General features: G+C 40.6%; 1 protein-coding gene across 5 annotated transcripts in view; it reads left to right on the top strand.

Annotated features, from left to right (window-relative positions):
- Positions 1-22,941, top strand: part of LOC115582679 (inositol 1,4,5-trisphosphate receptor type 1) — an 82,687-nt gene extending 59,746 nt beyond the window's left edge. For all 5 annotated transcript variants that reach the window (XM_030418790.1, XM_030418788.1, XM_030418787.1 and 2 more), the window contains 10 exons: positions 1,070-1,192; positions 4,868-5,043; positions 6,642-6,806; positions 9,768-9,957; positions 10,047-10,139; positions 13,882-14,021; positions 15,325-15,490; positions 18,985-19,145; positions 19,992-20,153; positions 21,619-22,941. In XM_030418790.1, coding sequence (XP_030274650.1) covers positions 1,070-1,192; positions 4,868-5,043; positions 6,642-6,806; positions 9,768-9,957; positions 10,047-10,139; positions 13,882-14,021; positions 15,325-15,490; positions 18,985-19,145; positions 19,992-20,153; positions 21,619-21,705 — 1,463 coding nt within the window. In that variant the 3' untranslated portion in view covers positions 21,706-22,941. The remainder of the gene's footprint in view (positions 1-1,069; positions 1,193-4,867; positions 5,044-6,641; positions 6,807-9,767; positions 9,958-10,046; positions 10,140-13,881; positions 14,022-15,324; positions 15,491-18,984; positions 19,146-19,991; positions 20,154-21,618) is intronic.
- The last annotated feature ends 1,728 nt before the right edge of the window (positions 22,942-24,669 follow it).

Here is a 24,669-nt window from a genome sequence, read left to right as displayed (position 1 = left end):
TGCATTCAAAATCTCTCTTAAAGGTGCACTACGTAAGAATTGGCCACCTGTTGAATTCATACTCCCAACAAATATTGCAGCATATCACCAGAGTAAACGCTGACTGCTGCTGACTGTTTTCTGTGTGTACACCCATGAGGCTACTGTTAGCTTGTTAGCTCGGTTAGTAGTGCAGCAAGCCAGACTATCAGGGTAGGGTTGGTTTTTACATAGCTAGCACAGGAGCTTTGAACGACTGGAAGAAAGAGGTTTTCAGACCAAGGGCAAGCTGGTTAGCGTGCTAACTTCAGCAGATGCCTCTTTAACACAATACATAGAAGTCTTAGGTGGTGATTCCTTCACAGTCTGTTCATTTTTGAATTTCTGAATGTTTAAAACTTAAACGTTTACATGTTGCACCTTTTAAGTAAAATGCAAAATGGCCAATCATCACTTTAATGTTGCTGCTGGTAAAGGTTGGGCTAATTTAAATACTTTATATACTGCTGGGAAGCTCAACCTACAATACTCTTAAGTTATTCATTATCAGTTCATATGTGTTTTGTTTTAATAATATGAATTTGCAGAATAACTAAAGCTGTTCATAACTGTAGTGGAGTAAAAAGTACATTATTGGAGTGAAGTAGAAGTAGAAAGTTTTAAAAAATGAAAGTACTTACTTGAGCAAATGCCTTTAGTTACTTTCCACAAGTGACCTTATGTAAAATTATTTTCATACTGATTAGGAAGAATTGAACCAATTATGATTGATTTTCCCAGGCTCTTATTCTCAAATGAACCCTGCAGCTTGTTCACACAAGAAATTAGTGCTGAAACAATCAGTGACTAAATAGCTATTTGACCTCAAATTTGTGAGAATTTTTTAAAATAAAATGTATTAAATGAAAACTATATATTTTTTCATTATTTTCTTAAGGGTGGCAAATATTCCCTGCTCATATATTCTTTAATATGAGCGGTGTCTATGTTTCATGTCATTGTAATCGTATATGTTTTGGACAATATCAGTCTAAATGATGTTGTATTGAATTTAATGTCTGATGTCTCATTGTGTTCCTCTCCTCTGTAGCCCAGCAGGTGCTGTACTGGTGCTCCAGAAACATGTCGGTTTGGAGTAACGTTTCCTTCAACCTGGCGGTGCTCATGAACCTGCTTGTCTGCTTCTTCTACCCGCTGGAGGGGGTGGATGGAGGTCAGTCCCACGAGTCGAGTCTTCAGGCTGTTTACATTACAAACTAATATCTTTTTAAGATCTTACCTCATTTTTTCCCAGGCTAAAAATCAATTAAAATCACATCTGACTTCAGGCTATTTTACGGTGTTTTTAGATATCAGCTTAGTACCGGTGAAGCTGCCTGTCACTCTGTCGTTCATATGAAACGTTCGCTGCATGTTGATGTTGTGTCGATGCAGGGTGTATCGTGTATGTATCGATTTCACAGTTCTTGCATTCAGGCTTCTGAAGAAAACGGGGTCAAAATAAGGTTATGTGCTCAATGATGCAAAACAGGAAGGACAGGGGCTTGCTAACGTGTTTTTTTTTTCCTGCTACAAATTGCTTCCATTACATTTTACAGCCTGTACCGACACGGCATATTAAATAGAAATGAAGAGGATAAACGGAAGGGATCTTCTACGATTATATATTTTATTGAATTTATAGCACAAACTGCTGTAGCCCACAATAAAGCCGCAATATGCAACCACAGAGCAGGGAGAGGTGACACTTTGCAGCTTGTACGCAGTTCATATTCTGTGTTTTTTAACACTTACATCACACTCTGATACATGAAACTATCAGAAAAGGCACCTCACAGGGTGCAGTCACCCACAGAGACAGACTTTTAAGATGTGTATCTCAATCCTTCGCCCAGGCATCAGTGTTGACCTACTGATCTCCTTTCACTGGTCTGATCTGCTGACTCCTTATCACCTGACCAGGATTAGGAACAGGACCTGAGGAGCCCTCCGCCTTTGTTTAAGATACACACATGCACACACTCCCACTAACCACAGCCCATCCTTTCAAAGCTTGGGCTCATATTTGACTTTCAGTACCATGGAGACTACAATAAACACAGGAGCTCCCTGTGTCCTTTAATGTCTATAAACAAAGCTTACATTGGCTCAAGTAGGACAAAGTCATAGGACATATGAGCTGATTAAAAACAGTCCATCATGTTTGACACACACAAGACAATCTGCTCTGCCAACTCAAACCTCAGAGGTGGTTGTCTGTTTACTTTTCTTCTGTCACTGGGTTCAGTTTTCCATCTGAATTCCCCCTTGGATTCATATAAAGAGTCCATTGTTTTGCAATTTTTGCCATTTCAGTTTATCCAGAAGAATATGCACGGAAAAAAATCATTTCTACAACCAATGTCTTTATGCAAAACATCACAGTTCTCAAGAAATTCAGAACTAACCAATGACTAAACTGCAGTACTATAACTTTGAATTAATCTCTTTACTGTCGTTAAATGTCGTCAGATTCTCTGGTGAAATTGCAAAGTATGTTAGGTTCAGTGATGTAATGTAACTAAGTACATTACATAAATGCAAATGCCAGCTAGGCATTGTAAATGCTGCTAACACTACCTACCCACTTACATGAGGGCAGTATTTGTTTGTTTTTTTAGTTTTTTTCCACAAACCGGCAACTACGGAGACTCTTGATGTTGACAAAACTCAGACACCACGTGACACTGACAGTGTTATACTGTTGGCTGGCAAACCTCAATAGAAGCTGGAGCCAACCGTCAGAACAGACATAAACAGAACAAACATTTTAGAAATTCAGAATCATAATAATGAATTTAAGGAAAATGCGCATTTCTATCCTGCACCTTACTATAAGCTCGGTAAATGAATTACGTTTAAAAATTATTTGTCTTCATAAAATATGTATCAATATGACCTTTACTGAGTGCTGCATGTGAGCACGTTTTATTTAATTTATTTTATAGATCAGGTTAAAAAAAATAAAGAAAATACTGGTTCCGTAAGCCATAATATACTCGACTATACTATGACTTTTGGACACTGTTATAACACTGGCAGGATTACAAAAAAAATGCAGTGTTGATCAGTTTTGTATTAGATTACAAAAATGTAGAGCAGAGCAATTAACGTCTAATAAACTGTTCTTTTTTTAAAAAAAATTTTAAAGATTTTTTATGGCATAGACACCTTTATTAAGCAGCAGACAGATAGGAAATATGGGATAGAGAGAGGGGGATGTGACATGCAGCAAAGGACCTCCAGCCGGAATCAAACTGGGGTCGGCTGCTTTATATGACGTGCGCTCTAACCACTCGACCACCTGCGCGCCCTAATAAACTGTTCTTAAGAATAATAATAATAATAATTTATACAATCATAGTTTTAACTTCATGACAAAAGAAAAAGTTCCATTTTCTCCGTCATTCATGTAAAAAAGCAACACAACATGAGTGAGATCTGACTGCATTTCTCCTCTGCACTGGAACTTGTGTGCAAGACATCATCACGTGAGACTCCTTGCATACCTTTGGCCTGCTTTAACAGGCACCATTATGGCTTTGGGCCCCTTCCTTCTTTCTCTTACTCAGACACACACACACAGACTGCATTTGCCTGCTTACTCTCCCTCTGCACTCCTCCCTCCTTTTCTCAGGGCTTTACAATGTTATAAGTAAGAGCAGGAGATTTGGGTCAGTATGTTCTGCCTGCATACATGTCTGACTGCTATATGATGGATAGCTGCGGAGCACATGCTCACAGTGCATGCTTTGCAGCCTCCTCAGCTGTTGGTTTTTATACATGTTCTCGTGCAATCATCAAGTGTAAGGTAGGTACAGAATTTGAGAGTGCACATAAGCACCCCCTCTCAGTCTGCCACATCCCCGCTCCTCGCTCCGCATGAATCTTTCAGCTGAGGTATTTTTAGAGTTGGCTGTTATGTAAGTGGCACCTGTCATGTGATCTCCACAGGGATTGGGAGGGAGAGAAATCTAGAGGAAGGGAAGGAGGGAAGGAGACAGAGAGAGGGCAAGGTGGGAGGAAAGACGGGCTCCCTTTACCCGCAGTACTCCCCTTCTGCTTTTCATCCGCCACAACTCTGTGTGTTTTTAATTCTTGCAGTTTTGCCCCATTTCTCCTTTTTTCTGTCTTTTGATCTTTTTTTTAACCTCAACAAAGTCATCATTTTTTTCTTTATTTTTTCTTGTCTATGTTCTCTGTGACCTACCCTCATGAAGTACGTACAAACACACACATGTCATTCCTGTTTTTTTTATGTAAGTGCTGGTCAGTTATCTAGGTAGAAGGTTTGGGTGTGGCCTTGTTTTTTTTGGCTGGTCAGACCTGGTCCAGGGTTTCAGCCCGAGTGACACGTTGCCACATGAAACCCCTGACTAGGACACTAATCCTGGATTTACCCCAGGATCAAGGGGAAGCATCAGGTAGACTCTCTCCAAGGCTTTGCGTGCACGCGCGCACACACACACACACACACACACACACACACAAATACACACACAAAAAAGTATGTCATACACTTTTCAGTGTTATGTAACTGGCACTCTTTGAGTTCAAAGTCTCACTAATGAAAGCCTGAGGCTTGAGGCCTGCCTGAGAGGCAGAACTTAGTAGAAGCCAGTTAAAAATCTGTTGATCCGAGACGAGGCCTCATTTAAACTGCAAACTGCACCGTCATCCTCTCCACATACTTTAATACTGTAAACCATGTAGCAGGGTTGTCAACTTCAGCAGTTTGGATTTTGGATAAACACAGTTGATTTTGTGTGTGTGTGTGTGTGTGTGTGTGTGTGTGTGTGTGTGTGTGTGTTTTTGTGTATTTATTCATATATGTATTTATCTCCTCCAGTCACGCTGGATCCCCACCTGTCTGCACTGCTGTGGATGGGAGTCTTTGCAACGCTGGTCATCGTGATCATCATGCCCCAACCACTGGGCATCCGTGCCCTCGTCATCATCACCATCCTCCGTCTCATCTTCTCCGTTGGCCTGGAGCCCACCCTCTTCCTCCTGGGTGCATTCAATGTGAGTATACTGCCTTTAAGGGTCGGTTCACCCAAATTAACCACTGGTGGTACGCAGTTAGTTTTTCTTTTAGTTGCCCAGCTTTTCAGATATCTGTTCCTGAACTGATGTCCTTTTGCACGTAATTCAATGCATGAATTCCAAGGTAACCAGCTCAAATATGAATTCACACCATCCTTTTAATAGAGGGGCCCTTATCACTAGTTGACTGTACTAATATATTTACCTAGCAGCAAACATAAGAATGTTAAATAACTAGCTACAGTGGTTGTATTTCTGACGTTACCGTAAGCAGTGTTTTATGGTGTTTATTTTGGTTTTATATTTGCGAGACAGAGATGTTTTGTCTGTATGATTCTAAACTTGACTGCCTTTGTTTGAGTTCGTCAACAAGCAATCTGAAGTTGCACCCCTCGCGCTCTGAGAAATTGTGATCAGCTGATTAATTGAGAAAAAGGGTGTTTTACGGAGATAAATCATGGAACTTGACATGTTAATTAACATTTAACAAAATAAGCACCTCTGTGGATAAATTCCAGCTTCAACAACCTAAAATGTTTTTCCACAATTTTTTGTGAACAGACCCTTTAAACTTGCACAAGTTTGTCAGTCATTTCCCCAGAGATTTACTGAAAACACACCACTTCTATTTTCCCATTTTGCACACCACTATACGTACTTTCAAGTACTTAGAAACCTCCACCGCACTGCCTCGAGTTCTGCTTTCAGCTCTCACTCACACTCGAGCCCACTTGACAGGCCAGTGCCCCATCTGCCTGTGGTGTTGCCCCCTGGCAGCACGTGGCTGTGTTACGGGGTGTGAAGTGCGTCACCGGACCCCAGAGAGTGTGACGCCACGCCTGCACTCTCCAGAGATTTCTTAGAAGTTTCCTTTAAACGCTGAAGCAAGAAGCCGCACACAGACTGATACATGCACTCAAGGTGGAAACAGGGTCAGTGTGGCGGATCAGATCAGAGCTCATGTTGCTATTGACTGCAGCCGCCTGGTCACGCTAAAGCCCAGTTTACATGCAGCTGGTTGGACTGAAATGTCTCCCTAACCATTTGTTTTTGAACGTTTTTTTTCTCAGTATGTTTTATTATCGGTTTCATTTTGAGTGCCACTTTAGATTTCATTATTCAGAATAGAAGGAAGCACTGCTCATGACCTCTCATTTCATCACCACCTCTCTGCTGTCACAGTGATACTCCCTCTGTTGTAAGCTGCGATCATGCACATGTACTCTGGGCAAAAACCCAGTTAGAAAACCCGGTTAAGCGTATACATGACCACGAAGTCAGGTTTCTCCTCGACAGAAGCTGTGTTAACCGGGTTTCTGTTAATCCCTTTGCCTTGTTTTCTTACTTACATGACGCTGAAGAAATCAAAGCCAAGAATAACCGGGTTGCTTGTGTGCTTGGAGACGCACTCAATGTGTCCTCATTTAGCTTAAAAGCCAGCCGTCGTCATGCTGCTGTCAACACTCTGACCCAGAGGCCTCATTTGAGGCCACGTTGATTTTCCAATATTAAAGTGATTAATGGTTAATTAGCTTGGATTATTCTTTTTAAAGCAAGATTTACTTTTTTCTCTCCAGGTGTGTAATAAAATCATCTTCCTGATAAGTTTTGTGGGGAATCGAGGAACCTTCACACGTGGCTACAAAGCCATGGTGCTGGACTTTGAGTTCCTCTACCATCTCATGTACCTCATCATCTGCTCCCTGGGGGTGTTTGTCCACGTCTTTTTCTACAGTCTGTTGGTAAGAAAAACACACACACACAATGAAACTGCACGCTTTAACACTTTAACCCACTCAGAAGGGGTGAAGACAAGCATGTGAAACCATAAAGAAATATCTAAGCAGCAGAGTGTCAAATATTTCTCCTGTCTCTCAGAACATAGCCTCTGCTTTTCATTGTGGTGCATTCAAGGACATACCTTACGTGCAAGCCAGATGCAAGCCTTATTTGGTGCTATAATGGTGTTGTTGCTGCTGTTGTTGTTGTTGTTGTTGGGGTGTTAAGTGCTGTGCAGGTGCCTCAGGTCTGCTTTATAGCATGTCAGACTCAATATGCCAGAAATTTAGAGAAGTTGTTGTTTCACACAGGCCCGAACAGCTCATCTGCAGATGCACACAACATATTTCCATATTTCCTAGCCTAAATAACGAGAAATCTTACGTAATTCAAGTAGAATGGCCACATCAGACAAAAACCTTATCCAACACACATATTCACTTCAGTAATAAGTGTTAGTTAATAGGTATTTTGTACCTTATGCGCCCTAATAAGAAGCTTTATTTTAATATATTTTTGAAAATTTTTTCTTGTTAATAGTATTGATGGCATCATAAACTTGTTTACGGTCACATCATAAGAAATTTTTAAGCACTTTTAAGCAACAGTTTATACATTCGAAGCTATTAACTAACTTACATACCATGCCATTGTTTACGGTGTTATTGAGAATATTCAGTCACTATATGTGGCCTTCCATCTCCCCCATCATTGCATTCACCACTGTTGTTCAAATGATCTGCCCTCCTCAGACGGGTGCCAGTTTGTGTACTAGTTAGCTAGCTAACATTAGCTAGCAAATAGCTAATGTTGCTAACGCTAGCTAATGTTAACGTTATGGCAATACAGTATGATGGGAGCTTACTGTAGAGATCAGCCATTGTTATGTTTTTTCCCCACAAACTGACAGGTACCAAGACTCGCTGACAAAACACAACACCAAGATACCATGTGATTTACAAAGGCTTTTTGTTGATTAATTAAGATTAATACTTAAACTATTGTGCATCTATTAGCAGTTAACTGAGCACTAATTATCAGTGAACTACGCTTTTTGCAGCTACCAGAACCACTGGATGCTAATAAATGTCCAATAGTCTAACAAAAAAACATGTTTATGATCCTATTAACACTAATGTAATCTTATAATGTTAATAAGTATATTATGATGGACTTTATTCCCTATAAACTAACCTATTGAGACTTTATGTGATCATCTGCTATCGATTTACATTAGCATAATCATTGTTTTTGTCTATCACTAGTGCATTGCCCGTAGGAAGCATGTATTCCTATAGAAAAGTGGGAGGTTAAGTAGCTTTTTCATGGATGGCCAAATGAGGTTGTGTTTGAAGGTGGGACGTCAGGGATATAATTGGCTGTTTTTGACTACTTTTGATTATACCATTATATTTCACCTTAAAAACTATTTACCTTGTCTTGTTTGGTGTCATTATTTTCAGCACAACCTCACATGTGTGACTGTACAGTTATTATTTCATTTTGACATATTATATTAACACTATGGACCTAAAATCACAAAATATCATAAAATCAGAGTTGGAAAAAGTTAGATTTTTTACTGTGAAAACCACAAATATGTTTAATGAACCAATTGCTTTAGTTATAATGCAAATATAAATTGTTGTTTGCTAAATTTGTGCATAAGTTTTTGAAATTTACGAAGTTATATGTAACTATTTACATTTAAATGCAGGCAATGCCTCAGGCTCCTCAGCTCAATGAAGAGCTGCACTGCCTGCTCCACAATCAGCTTCTCCTCATTGTTTTGACTCACAACACAAAAAAACAACTACACTACACACTAAACACACCACACCAAACACTACATTACACACTAACTATACACTCCAAACACGCTATATGTCACAAATCTCTCAACTCTCAAAACTCGCCATCTCTGTCACTGTCTGTATCACTGCCGGCGTCCCTCACACAACTTTCCCTGTTCCTCGGCAACCAAACTTGCTGCTTGGACACATTCGTGACAAAAGCCCGTTTTTACCGTTTCTTCCTGCACCAGACACAAAGCAAACGTGACGGTAATGTTCGCGAAAAAGCGTGGCGGATATTATTTACCCTAAGTCCGGGTTTTGGACGTGCCGGTGCGTCCGGTCCGTCGCCTCGGGAGGTGGGCCGTGTAGCGGCTAGCAGCTAGCTACACACGAACATCCACAGATTCCGATTCCACCTTGTTATCCGTGCATATCCGGATCTCCTCAGACCCGAACAGACTCGGTCCGGACTCGTTTAATCTCATTAACCCACAACAGTCAGTTCAGATGCACAGAACAGAATGGGACTGTACCGCCGGCAAAATCCAGCAAAATCCAGCTCGTGCCGCTACAGGTATAAATCCGCTTGTTTCTTAAGGTGTGTTGTGGGCTTGAGCTCTGCAGTGATTGGCTCTGGTACGCACGTGGCTATGGTTAGCAATGCTAGCGGAATTCATAAAGCATTTCTGAAATAATTTATTAACTGTATCATTGTAGTCCAAACAAATGCGACGTTGCACACCCTTGAACCACGCAGCAGCCATGTGGAAACTCTCAGGTCAGTCTGATCCTGATCCGCAGAGATATTTGAGGCAAACACACACACACACACACACACACACACACACACACACACACACACACACACACACACACACACACACACACACACACACACACACAGACAGACAGACAGTCAGAGATTCCTTGCTTTTATAGAGAGATGCTGAAACACACTTAACCAACGCATCAAGTCTGTACGTGATCGGGGCCAAACTTTTGTTTCTTGCACTTTTTACATTCCTCTGTAACATTATTGCAGTGCATATTTATCATTTCGGATTTTGCATTGAGGCACAGCGAATCATACATTCTGCCTGTTTAGTAACGTGTGCTTTGCCTCTGTAGCTCTTCGACCTTGTGTACAGAGAGGAGACCTTGCTGAACGTGATCAAAAGTGTGACTCGCAATGGACGCTCCATCGTGCTCACCGCCGTGCTGGCCCTCATCCTGGTTTACCTATTCTCCATTGTTGGCTACATTTTCTTCAAAGACGATTTCATCCTGGAGGTGGATCGTATCCCCAACACAACTCTGAGTGAGGACACACTCCTGTCATTTGTCGGAGATCAGAGGTGTCGGGGGGTTCTTGTACTGGAGAACTTATGCACTGTTCCTACTTTCTAGAAAATGGAGCCAGTCTGGCCGACGAGTTTCTGTCTGCAGGAGTGTGTCAGGGAGGGATCGATCAGAACTGCACTACTGTAGCCGTGCAGGAAGGTAATGTATACTGGAACACAATTAGTCAATAAACAATCTTTGAATGTACAGTGAGGTAAGCTGTGTAAAAAGTAGTACTTCGACATTTAATTTATTAGGAAACAAACTGGTTTATTGTAGAAATCAAGATTTGCTGTCATGTCTGTGGCCTCCGGATAGTTTTGTAATTCATGCAAAACAAACCAGTGACTGCTGGAAAACAAGGCCTTTTTGGAAACTAATTAAGAGAATTAGAAAATATTATGTATGTAATATGAATAAGGTATTTTTAGAATTCGTTGGCTGTGTTACAATCAGTTATCTACAACATTGAACACTGCAGAAGAGCCTGATTTTTAACCTGTGGAGATGTTATATTATCTATGCCATATTTAAACTGGCAGAAAATTGAGAATAAAAACCTGGCAAGTGGATCATGTAGGAAGGGTTTACAGTGACCATTCTTGGCCTTGTCAGACCACAATTAGTGTAAAAACATCCCACAGTTTTCATTTCACTGTTTCCTTAATTTCAAGGATTCATGTGACTCCATCCAATGACACATGACACTGCCATTTGACCTGAACAATTTACATGTGACCCCCTTTGACCCTCATGTGATGTCAACATGTGAAAACCTTAAAAAGGTTTAACTGCCTGGGAACTCCCCACAATTTAGGATCTTTGGAACAAATATGAAAAACACAGTTACCTTTGACTCAGTTATACTTTTTTTTTTTGGTTATAAGATTTAGAGTCTTGGTCCAAAATATTTTCAGAGATATGACCCTGAAACTGGCGCGGTTGATTGAGTCAAAACAGAATAGCGCCAGTGTCTCTCAGCCGTCAGCCCAGATATAAGAACCACGAAATGATCTGGCCAACAATAAACACAGTTAGCAAAATGTTGTATCCTCTCGATCGTATGATTAAATGAGAGAGAGAGAGAGCGAGAGTGAGAGCGAGAGCGAGAGCGAGAGAGAGAGAGAGAGAGAGAGAAAAGAGCAATTAACTTTTGGACACATCTAAAACTAAGTGACCCCCTCTCGTATCATTATCAAGCCCTGCAATGCCAAGACATGAGCAGCAGCAACCCCCTTACCCAACTGGTTGAGAGGCTGAGATCACAAACCTGCACAAACCCTTCTAACACAGCCCAGGAACACACCAGCTCACCAATCACACCCAACCTAATCACTAAACAATCAAAACAAAACTACATCGCCTACTGGCAAACACAAACAAAAACACAGAGCAAAATGCAATGCTATCTGGCTCTAAATCGACCCTACACCACAGCAGAGTACCTGAGCACGGTGACTAATCTTCAGCTAAAACGAACCTTGACAAAGTACAGACTGAGTGAACACAGCCTGGCTACTGAAACAGGGAGGCACCGGAAAACCTGGCTCCCTGCAGAGCAGAGGCTGTGCTGCCACTGCAGTCTCAATGAACCTGAGACAGAGTTACACTTCCTCACCAAATGTGAAAAATTTAAATATATTAGAGAATTCTATCTCCCTAAATTTGAAATTGTAACAAAAGGTTCCTTCTCTAAACTATCTGATGAGGAAAAACTGCCGATCCTACTCGGGGAAGAATCAAAGAGCAGCACATTAGCAGCAGTGTATGTTTCTGCCTGCCACACACTGAGAGACAGCCAGGGACACACACACACTATCAGCTGACACACACATTTATTGTTTGTTATATTGTAACCTTTTAATGACTTTAAATGATATTTTTTAGCTGACACAAATTGAGTGATTTACTGTATTTTTATTTTTATTTATTTATTATTAATTTTAATTCTACCGATTATCTGTGAATTCATTGTAAATGAGAGAGAGAGAGAGAGAGAGAGAGAGAGAGAGAGAGAGAGAGAGAGAGAGAGAGAGAGAGAGAGAGAGAGAGAGAGAGAGAGAGAGAGAGAGAGAGAGAGAGAGAGAGAGAGAGAGAGAGAGAGAGAGAGAGAGAGAGAGAGAGAGAGAGAGAGAGAGAGAGAGAGAGAGAATTTTTTTGTCTGGCCAAAACCAGTGTTTTTTTTATCAGATTCCAGCCAAACAAAAACACTTAGCTATGACCAACTGCTTTCACACTGTGAACCAAAACATGTGAACAAGATTTCAATGGGTATCAAGTTCTGCAGAGCCGAGGATATTAAGGACCAAATAACAGATGATAACTTATATTTACACTGCGACTACAAGGCTATCAAACCCCACTCTAACACAGTTTACTAACAGTCATTTACAATCAGACAAAATATTTAAACTCGGATTGTTTATCAGAAGTCATTTGCGGAATAACTGTATATGGACATCACAATAAAACCACATCTTGCAGTTTCCTGAAACTTTTCCTCACACTGAAGACATTTTGTGAAAACACCACAAACCTCACTGCTCTCAAAACCGTTTTCTCCTGTCAAGTCTGATTCCTATCACCAAAACAATACACAACACAGCTATCATAAGAATATCTCTCACAGAGCCTTCATTTAAAGATGCAATATGTAGGAACTCGAGAATTCTCAACAAATGGGTCACATCATATCACCAGAGAAACAGCTAATTGTTGCTAACTGTAGCTGTCGTTAGCTTGTTAGCTTAGTTAGCCACCTGAGGGAGTTGGGGAAATCTGTGTGTACAGGTTTGGCAAAAAGGTTGCTGTTTGTGTGAAAACAGTGGAATTGTGCTTGTGCAGTCTTGAGATTTGTTTTTGGTACCTGAGTTGAGGGTTTATGGAACTCTGTGCATCCAGGGTTCCAGTTTTTGTGTGTGTTCAATGGATAACGGTAAATACACATCATAATAATCATTAATGCATCATGAACATTTCACGAGATGCATGTGAAGGTAATGGAACATAAAATAAAGTGTAGTGTGCCACATTTTCCTGTTATCCATTAAATCATCATAGCATCTGAATGAAATTGACATTTGTGCTGCACAATAATGATAATTTGATATGTTAGTTGAACTAATATTATGTCTCAGATAACACGATGGAAGGAAGTTGGCTTGTATGACCTTATCTGTCTGTGACACTTCATTATGATACAGAACATTTAATCTACAAGTCAAACTGAAACAAAATATATGTTGCAACGTATCATTCCTTACTTTTGCTTTTACTTTACTTTGAGCAATATGAGGACTTTTTTGAAGAGGTACTGCAAAAAGCATGTCATGCTATTAAGATGTTTAAATGTAACCGCATAATCTCTGTGGATCGCACAAGTTAGAAACGGCTTGATGCTTTTGATGTTACATAAACTACAAAATGTAGGTCACAGAGGTTCTGATCACCCAGTTATACAAGTTTTTAAAGATGATCATGTAAGTGATGTTCTCTGATGCCTTTTGCAGCTTCTTAAGGTCACATTATGTAAAGTTTTTACCTTAAAATAACAGCTTAAAAATCATTTTGAAGGTAGAGTGTCTTGAAATAGTGGTATCTCTGTGTCAACTATCACTTGTTTGTGCACTATGTAACTTCCGTGAGAGGGTAGGGTCACAGCTTTACCTGCTGTTTACTTCAACATACAAGTTTTCAACACACAACATTGTTATGACGTGATGAGTTTTGTCTTTGGTTGGCACCTACAACACGTCCGAAGCATGGGTACAGATATGTTATTTTTATTGACGGCAGTGGTGTTGCACTCAAATTGTGGGGGGAAAAATTGCACACAATACTCATTCCTGCATAATGTTGCTTTAAATGATTGAACTGAACATTTCCTTTTCCGTGTCCCCAGAAGTTGCGGATGACAGTGAGGAGGAAAGGGACATGGAGCGGACATGCGACTCTCTACTTATGTGTATTGTCACTGTTCTGAGTCACGGCCTGAGGAGTGGTGGGGGTGTAGGTGATGTTCTCCGCAAGCCTTCCAAGGAGGTACGTGCACTCTGATCAGGTCCATGACTGTACCGTGTGTGTGTGTGCATGAATGTGTGTGTGCATGTGTGCATGTGCATGTGAGGGTTTAACATCCACATCTGCGGCACAGGTCATGTGAGCTTGCGGTGAGCCCATCGTTCACCAAACTTGTTTTCATTTCAAAAGCATGGCGGTTTCGCAACATTGACATACAGCTGCACTGCCTCTGCCTTGTGTGAGCATTTAACCTCAAAATAGATTTCCACTGAATTCAGGCTTGATTGCTAATGATGTCAAAAGAGGATGTGGATATCATTCGCACGTACTTGCAACACAATGCAACATTCTTGGACGAAGTCTTGCTAGCAGCTGAGATGAATTACTGAAGTGTTACAGTGTCAGCCTTACAATCACATGTGTGGCTCAGGACACTGTTGCCATCCTAAAGAAGTGATTGTGTGACTGCAGCAGACTAGTGACCATGGCAGGGAATTTCCCTTCTGTTGAGTGCATTCAGGAACAAGCTCAGACCACTGCTTCCAAAGGCCAGTATGTAGGAACTTTTGTCGAAAACATTCAAAAGTAAAGAGATACCTACTGAAGTTAGCATGCTAACCAGCTAGCATGGGCCCCTCCCAGTTCAAAGCTCCCCTGTGCTAGCAGTGTAAACTCTAACACTCCCCTTGTCCCGAGCTCCCAGTTCAAACAGCTAACTGGGCTAACTAGCTAAGAGCAGCTACAGCAAGCAGCAGTTAGCGGTTACTTTTGTGATTCACGCCACCCTGTTTGAATTTGACCGGGGGCCAATTCTTACATACTGCAACTTTAAAGAGGAATAACTAAAATGGGACAATGAGTGAATGAAACTGCACTTACAGTCTGTCAGTCCATTGATGTCCACTGTAGCTCTATCGGCTAATGCAAAAAAATACATTTATTTTCTGTGTCGCAAAATTAGGACCTTTTAAAGCTGTGTCCCACCTATAAAAGCAAGCTGCTGATCTGCCAGCTTTGTCTCATCTCTGTTAGTGTAGCATCTGTCAGCTCTCACCTGTGGTCTTGTGTTTCCATTAACATCCATGATGACGTGGGTTAACCTCATTTCAGACTCACAACATTGTCCCCAACACATGTTTACTTAAGACTTGCCCTTTGGGTCTAACATTTAAATGGGACAAGCCTTCTACATTAGCCTGCCGCGACACAAATTCTTCTTAAATGTAGCTGCTGTCAAAACAAGATTAATAATTACTTATTATAAGCAGCCCCATTCAGCACCTAGGTTGACCCCACTCTGCACTCTTTCCCGTTCCTTTCCCAGGAGCCACTTTTTGCAGCCAGGGTTATATACGACCTGCTGTTCTTCTTCATGGTCATCATCATCGTCCTCAACCTTATCTTCGGTGTCATCATCGACACCTTCGCTGACCTCAGGAGTGAAAAACAGAAGAAAGAAGAAGTCCTGAAGACGACTTGCTTCATCTGCGGTGAGACTCCTCAACTGATCTGCTGATGGGAGACTTGTTTGCTTCAGTTGCTACATGGTGGACTTTTCAAAGTCAGCTCGTCAGCAGAATCTCAGAGTCTGTAAGGGCTGGGAGATATGGCCTTATTAAAATTTCACAATATTTTTAGGCCTTATCACTGTACACATTATAACTCAATCTTATACTCTCTAAATTTCCTCAAAGGCCCAGTACATTATGTACGGGGTACCTTACTGGACTGTACGTAGTAAGCACAGTAAATTACTTTACTGTAATGCCTTTAAAACCAGGAAAGACAACATTTATGCCTTGTGATGATTTAATGATATCCAGAATGTAAGATGATATAAAGTCTCATCATGTTAAAGTTGTAATATCAGTACAATGCCCAGCCTCCTAGGAAAGAACCAAACGTGTTTAGGTTACAGCTGCTTCAATGTGAGCACATGCAGCTTTCGTGTTTTTCAACTGTTCTTCAGACAAAATAATGAGCTTGTAGACAACAGCCAACACTGAATATTTGTGTACATATTTGTGTACATTTTCCTGAAAAGTTGGGACACTGTGTAAAACGTAAACAAAAGCAGTTCTATGAGGTGTTGCTGAGCCTGTGTAGTAATTTCATTTATCCAGTCATGTGTTTCACAAAGTTGTTAATCTCGCTACATCTTCGTTTGCCTATCGTGGACGCCTCCTTTATAAACCATATGAACTCCTTTATTGTATGTTGCACAGCCAACTCTGCCAACATATATTGCTGTGGGAATCAAACCTCTGACTCCATTGACAGGGTTACTTCTCCAATCGTTAGGTAAGCCTGCGGGCCTGGTACAGTAGGTGTGTTTTAAAACGCTGTGCGTCATTAGTATTCTCCTGCAGTCCGTCTCATGCCACTTGGTTAATTCCCAAATTCCCCTCTGAGAAACGTTTGATTTCATAGTGTGTTTGTGGTTCCTGGTAAGTATGTCTGAGGGTGTCTGCAGTTCATTGCAGTCCCCCCTCCTCTTTTTTTTCACTTTGCTGTCGTTCCAAAGAAGGCTGAGTCATGAGAGCTTCCTGCCACTGCTCTGCTCGCCTCCATACTTCAAGTCTGTCTCACACGCACACACATTTTCTCCCACTCACAAACTTAATTTTCATAACATATGTTTTGTGCTACTTCACTGATTACCCACGCGGCGCCCTGCTCTGTGGAGCCTCATCTGCATTCCCTTATATGTACATCACATGTGTTTGAGTGCTTAAATAAGTCCACTCCTAAGTGTGTGTGTGTGTGTGTGTGTGTTTGTGTATGTTTGTGTGTGTGTGTGTGTGTTTGTGTATGTTTGTGTGTGTGTGTGTGTGTGTGTGTGTGTACGTGTGTGTGCATGTGTGTGTGTGTGGGTGTGTGTGTGTGTCTGTGTCTTTGTCTGTGTGTGTGTGTGAGGCCGGCAGGCCGTGCCATATGCGAACATGTGCATGTGCCTGCGTATGTTGGGTCAGGCAGTGAGGACAAGTAGTAAGCATATGGAACGAGAACAGTATTATGTCACCCAGCCAGCCATCGGCTCTGACTCACTCATGTTAAAGAAGGCCAGGCCACAGGGGGAGCTGCCGTCTCTATGGTTTCCAGAAGCACCGCAAGGGAACAGGAGATGCAGAGATTAGGAGCTGACCTCCACAGGCTTAAGTGGCTCCCCATTCTCTAGCTTGGTTTTATAAGACATCGATCTTTCTCTCAATCTCGTATTAGTCCTTTGGATCATCGGGTCTCTTGCCGATGATTGATTTATGTTGTGAACTTCCTGTGGAGGTTGGCTGATTTTCACCTGTAGCTCAAAGGAATCAGGCACTACTTCACAACCTCACTCTCCATCTTGTGCAGAGAAAAGGGAAAGAGGAACTTGTTGACTAAATATTTTAAAGGTCCTCTCAAGAGCACTGTTGGATTTAGTTCTAAAAGTAATCCAGGGCTTACTTTTTACATAGCTGTAGGTGTTCCATAACATGGCTCTAAATATAGAGGCAGCCCCTGCTTGTTTAAGTCAGGCCCCGCATGGTTTCATCCCTGGCTGTTATATTACTGCACACCCCTTTATCATTTATATACAAGCATATACATTTACATATTTTAAGCATTCAAAGTTGATGTTTTAATACAACTCATTGGATATTCGAATTAACCTGAATATTTATTCTTAAGCCTGTTTTATGGTAGTTTGCGTGATGCTTCTGATATTGTCACTTGATAGATACTGAGGAGCCACGCGGCTTTTTCCATTTATGCCTTGGCAAAAGGTTTCAGTCGTCTCCGTGGTAACCACATGCTATACTCCAGCTGCCAAAGTGACTATACCAGATCACATTGCATGACAAAATATAAGTGTGTCCGCAATATAACTAAAGTCTCAAGCAAAAAGACATGAAAGGAAAAGATCAAATGAAAATGAATATAATCTGTCAAGTGGAACTCATCAAGTGATGAGCTTCGTGAATCAGGCTTCAGGGAGCAAAGTCAGTCCAGTAGAATATTTCTTTCTTTCTCGCTCTCTTTATTGGATTGTATTAAATAGCCTTCTGAGGATACGTGGTTTGTGGTTTTGGGTTATATATATTAAATTGACTTATTAGGATCTGCATTAGCTCCCACAAACACAACAACAAAAACAAATTATAATCTTAAAATCAACATGACAGAAAAATGCAAAACCAGCGAGAGAAATCTTTTTTTCTGTCAGAGACTCAAGACTGAAATTGCACCGATACTTTGCTCCAATCCACATGACAAGGTAGTTTATTGTATAGACCATAAGGGTATGTTGAATCAAATTGATTGGAGTCTGATTTACAGGAAACCTTAAAGTTGTGAAGAAAACAAAAAAAAAAACTTTTGTCGGTGGAATTGCGTGTTTGTAAGATTTCACTTTGAAGGTGTGAAGTCAACAAGCTCCGTTCAGCTGGTACTTTGTTTGTCAAATCCACCTAGAAAATCCCCAAAGAGAGCTTTTGTTTTTTTGTTTTGTTTCTCACCTATTCTCATTACTGTCTGCAAGGTACAGCAATCACAAAAAACGTGCTGTTTCATCACGACACTCAACACTCTGACAGCCTGTAATGGGTGATTCTTAATTCTCAGGAGCTTTAACCTGCAATTTTTGGTGGATTGACTTGTTTTAGTTGCGTTTAAACTTCTGTATTCTGCTTTTTGTTACCACTAGTCTTTCATGTGCTCCTCTGTTTTCTTTGTATGAGTCATTGTAGATGCCATGCACAAAATTAAATGTTATTTGCATGACATTTTTGGCATGCACAGTATATTTACTGATATTACAGGATATATCAACCCGAAGACCGGTTTTCCAACTGAAGTTACAGTTACAGACGTGTGTTCTTCCCAGTGTTACTTCTTCCCGTCCCCTTCCCACTGTTTTTTTTTTTTTTTTTTTTTACAGAATCTTGTGGAACATACTGAACATACTGTGACTCCAATAATGTGTGTTTTTTCCCCTCTACAGGTCTGGAGAGGGACAAGTTCGACAACAAGACGGTGACTTTCGAGGAGCACATCAAAGAGGAGCACAACATGTGGCACTACCTGTTCTTCATCGTACTGGTGAAAGTGAAAGATTCCACCGAATACACCGGCCCCGAGAGCTACGTGGCTGAGATGATCAAGGTAAACAAGTAGTGCCGGCACAGCCTTAAAACACACATCCACCTCTTCACGTGATAGCGCAGGCCTACTTCTGCTTTCTTCTTGTTAATGGGTTACGTTTTGTATAAGCCCATGCTGCCTTGGGGTAATAGTGATCCGCATGCTGCATGTAATCAGGAGCAGCCGGATTGTTGGCGTCTACGGGGAATATACGGGATTAGAGACGTGTTTTTCTTCAGAAAAATGAGCGTCTGCTCCACTGAGTCACCGCACTGCTAAACGACTTATTTAGTATTTTGTCCTTCGTCATTTCAAAGACTTTCTGTGGAACTGGCTTGTGCCTTGGTAGCTTTTGTAGATTCCACAAAGTGCAGCCTGAAACAACCGAGCGGCGTGATGGGTGTTTCCCGTTGTGTCACATTTTTGGTGTAGTAACCACAGGTCATTTGCTCTGGAGTTAGACTTGTAAACATGTATTGGCTTGTCTCACACACCTCAGTACAGTAATGTGTTCCTCTTCTCTAATCTCAACTGACAGACATGCCGGTTATACTCATTTAATGAGACAAACAGACTTGTGCACACAAACAGGAAGTCAGTTGAACAAGACAGATCAAAGCATGATAATGAATCGTCGGCCAGTTCATAGGGATTTCCATTATAGCTCAGTCTGAGATCATTCATTCTCCATTGTTACTCCTGGAGCATTAATACCTGCTATTTCCCTCAAAAGAACAGGCTGTTTAGAAGTCATGTCTTGAATGCCAAACAGGAGCAGCTTCCTGTTTAGAATTAACATATTACCTGTCCCCAGCCTTAAAAATGCATAGCGAAAGTACATTAACAAGTGTTCTTGTTCAACCACAGGAGCACAATTTGGACTGGTTCCCAAGGATGCGCGCCATGTCACTGGTGAGCAGCGATGCGGAGGGGGAGCAGAATGAAATCAGGAACCTCCAGGAGAAGCTGGAGTCGACCATGAGGCTAGTGGCCAACCTGTCTGGACAGCTGACTGAGCTCAAGGAGCAGGTATGTGGTGTGACATTTTGTTGATTTCATTTTACTTTGCCTCCACTTAAGCAGAGTTTCTTAGATATCTTTTAATGTTCATCTACTAGGAAGTCATTGACAACCCACACCATAGTATTTATATAATTAGTCATAGCCGCCATGATTTAAAGAGGAGACATATTGTGCTTTTTCATTTTTCATTATTTCCTTCAGTGTGTTATAAACTGTAGGTTCTGTATGTAAAAGATCTTCAAAGTGTAAAAAAGGTCAAAGTCTCAGAAGCTCCTCTCTCCCACAGAAAACACTGCTGCTTAAACGCCTCTTCAGTAGTCACATCTTTAATTCTGTGACTTTGTGACATCACCATGTCATACATTTGCATAATTTATGCTGAGCAGCTAGTTCTGCACTGAAGAATTGATTTAGGTACAGCTGCTCTGTTGTTCAGGCGTATGTGACCAGTCAGACCAGACTGGGTAGTCAGGAGGGGGGCCTTAAAGAGACAGGAGCTAAAACAAAGCATTTCAGACAGTGGACAGTATGAGACAACTCATGTGTTCTAGGCACATTAAAGCATGTAAACATATTCTTTTAGTAACCCTAACATGAGTTTGTGCACACTTTAAAAAGGACCACATTCTTTACATTTAGTATATGTTTACTATGTCAATATTAAGAAACACACGTTTGCCAGATATCCAGTAGGCTAAATGCAACTTTGAACATTAAGCATATAGCGATTGTCGTACATGGTAGCAAGCTCTGGTCTGCCTCTGATCTGATGCATTTTTGTCAGCGAGATCCAAACCATCACATCTGGAAAATCAGGACTGTGGACTTAGCTTCAAGCTCACTTATTAACCACATCATATCTTGTGCGGCCAGAACAAGGGAAGGAAGTATAGAAATGTAAAGTTGTGGTTTTACAGAGGGTTATGTGCCAGACTGCTAGGTGTCAAGAATAACATAACCACCTGCTGAAAAACTGAAAAAGTATTTTTTTTTTTCAGAGCGTTTAAACAACATGTTAGTAGCTGTTTGAAATTTGAATCTTTGTGTGTCCCAGGCACCAGTGCATTCTCTAAAACCAATATAATATTACTTTACCTGACTTGTTATCAGGGTTATTGATCATAAATAACTTTTGTAAGTAATCTGGTTCACTCTACATGGATACAGCGTCTAACGTGTTGCAAAACAATTATTATCATCCGCCATTTTTCTGCTAGTTCTAGATTCTGAGTTCTGGCTCATCTGAATTTTTCCTGTTGGTAGCTCATTTTCTGATTATTCAGACAGAACATAAATGCACTAAAAATCCTGCACTGTTTGAATCCATGTTTGCTAGGTGGCATGCTCCAGCACGTGCCCAAAAGCATTGTTCCCTACTGCCACAAGTGCCTCCTCCACAGGGTGCGCTGCGGAATGCTTCTGCCAGATTACAAAGATGATAGCTGATGTTCTTTTTTATTTCCCTGTGCAGATGACAGAGCAGAGGAAGCAGAAGCAGCGAATTGGTCTTCTTGGTCATCCCCCTCACATGAACATCAATCCCCAGCAGCCTGCCTGAGGTCCCTAGGGTCCCAGTTTTACTAGTGCCTGAGCACTCCTGACTGTGCACCACATGTCAGACAGGAGGATGCACAAAAACGTGTCTGTCTCCAGTATGTATGTAGGTCAGTGTCTGACTGTATACTTCACCAAACACTCCTACGATAAGTGTATCTAAAACGTGTGTGTGCTTCTGAGTGCGTGTGTGAAGTGGAAGTTATCTGAGTACGTTACTCATGGTCTGTAGTGTGGATGTGTCCGTGTGGGTGGGGTGTGCACCAAGTGCCTCGGGACCTGAGAAGCCAGGCCCGTAGGTTTAGGAGATGAAAACACTGACTTTAGCGCTACAAACCCTGAATGCCTTCTGCGTTGTTCCACACTAACAGCATGCCAAAGTTCAGCCATTGTTCCTGGGGGAGTACTCCTCTCAACTGGCCTTGGATCGAGGTCTTAATCCTCAGTGTTGCACCAGCAAACTCAGGTCACATGTGGATCAGAAGGTTTGTTTGAACTCTACGACACATTCTATAATATATTTTTCCTTTTGTCTGACAGCAATAGGAAGTCTCGATATGCAATGTCTAAATGAGAATTAACTATTTTTGGGAACTGGTATTTGCTTTTTATATTTGAATATGTTTTATTTAAAGCGACAATCTGTATCTGTAAACAATCCTGAAGAGGTCACCGCACTTTTACAGAATTTTCTTATCACTTTCACAACTTTTTGCAATCTCAAATGAAGGTTCTACTCATTCCTGGACATTCAAACATGTTGTCAAGAGAAATATTATGAACCTGTTTGAACCTTTTCTCTAACTATTGTTTTGAATAGTGAACCACATAAAAACCTTCTAGGCTAATCATGTGACTGCTTCGCCCTGAAGCCAGTTCCATCTTGTGCTTAATAATAGTGGTGATATGGATCACATGTAGGATTTTGGGAGAAAACGTGAGATTTAGTACTCTTCTCTGCACTGAATTATTTAATCTTCCTTTCTTTCATTTACTCTTTAAGCACTGATATATTTTCTGTAGCACATAAATGATTGTTACGTTTTGGTCGGTCACTTTGTAAAAGATCCACAAGAGAATGAGTGTTTGAGTGTTTCACTGTATGTGTGGAGGGGGGCTAATAAATGTCATTTGGAGTGCTGCTTGACCAAACTGAACTTTTATACTAATAGATGGTTTGTGTCTGAATTGTACATTCCATTCTTGGACTCTATTTAAATAAACAAGTGTGTACAAATGATCTTACGGTCTGTGTTAAAAAGCATCTGCATCAGCAGCCGTGTTAGTGAGACTTAAGGTAATGAGGATTTGGGCATTTTTCCTGAAGTGAACCCTATCATCTGTGTAATTGCTTCTTTGTTGATAACTCAGGTATGTCATTCCTGTGAAGTGCTGCCGTCAAATGAATGAATAGCCTCACAGAGAAGTACATTTGGTAGATGAACTCTGGAAATGTTATCTGTGATCCTCTACGAATGAGGAAGTGCCCCTATCTACTAACCACGCTGCATGAGGAGTCATGTTAGCATGTTGAGCACACAGACGGGTTTAATCACAGCACACAAGGACCAAAAACATTTAAAAACTGTAGAACTGCCCTTAGTTTAGATTTTCTGAAGACTGACATAAATTGTAAATATAGTTTAGAACATGTTATCACCTAAAGCATAAGCTTGTGTTCAATAATATATTTATCAGCATACATCTCAATACTTTGTTTTTTGCTTTCTGCTGAAAACAAGAGTATAAAAGCTGATTTCCCACAGTTCTTTCCAAGAATGTCACAGGGCTCTCAAGCAAACAAAGGAGCCCTTGTCAGGATTTTAAGAAATCAAATTTAGTGTTAAATTTAGTTACATTTACCTCGATTATCTTCAAGGGGTTTTCCATCACTGTTGATATTTAATTAAAGCTGGGTTCTGTGCCTGTGACCTGTGTTGTGGTCATTTTGTAATTACTGAGTCCTCTCGTCCATCCAGTCTCTATTTAATTTACTTAACTCAACGGATTTTCTGCAGAAAACTTTCTTTGAAGGATTTGATGTAGTGAGGTGATGTGAGTCTTTAGGAACTCTTACTTGTTAGTGTGACTGAGGCCACTGTGCTGAAACTGAGAAAAATCTGTTGATTGAAGATTTGTTCTGTAACTTTTACATTTTATTTTTTATATATGTTTAATTTTATTTTTATCTTTTAGACAGATAGTCCAAATGAACTAGCTCCTATATTATTGTAAGGGGGAAACATCCAAATAAACCTTTAAATACAATATATATTAACCCCTTTTAATTGCCATCATTCATAAATGTGTGCTTCATGACACATTTATTAAGTACATGTAAAGTTGCAACAGATTTTTATAAAAAAAAGTTAACAAATACTGTGTAGTTCATCTTTAAACAGTATTTGGATGCACAGAAAATATTTAAAATGAAAGAAGGTTTTTAGATTAAACTGTTGTTTTGTTTTTATTTTCCAAAAAAATAAAAACAAAACATATCCAACATGTGTCAGGAAAGTTGCCTTATTGAAGCGTCTGTGGTGCCTCGTGAGTTACATCTGACTTGCCAGACAGGTTTTTCTGTTCCTATCTCGAAAAATCAATAAATTGTCCCCAAAAGCACATAACAAGCAGTTATTTTGCTAAATGTGATTTCCATGCAAAAATCCTGAGAGACTCGTGGTCAAACAGAAAAACAAAATAAGCTGGAGGGACGATAATATGTTACCACTTTTCTGCAATCACATCATAATTCTCACTGTGATGACTTTAATTGCTTACAGCTTTTAAAGCCTCCTTCATTCTTTCACCATAAAGAGGTCATTAATCCACATTGACTTTAACTGTCAGGGAAGCAAATTCTAGATTTTAATAGGGCTGATGAAAGACATTCATGGTCTTGCACATTGATTGTGAAATGAAGCCACACTTCCTGTTTATGTGTGACATCTACATACTGTTGGTGTAT

This window comes from Sparus aurata, chromosome 6 (assembly GCF_900880675.1).
Source record: "Sparus aurata chromosome 6, fSpaAur1.1, whole genome shotgun sequence".
NCBI classification, from domain to species: domain Eukaryota; kingdom Metazoa; phylum Chordata; class Actinopteri; order Spariformes; family Sparidae; genus Sparus; species Sparus aurata.
This window is presented reverse-complemented; position numbering and strand designations above follow the sequence as displayed.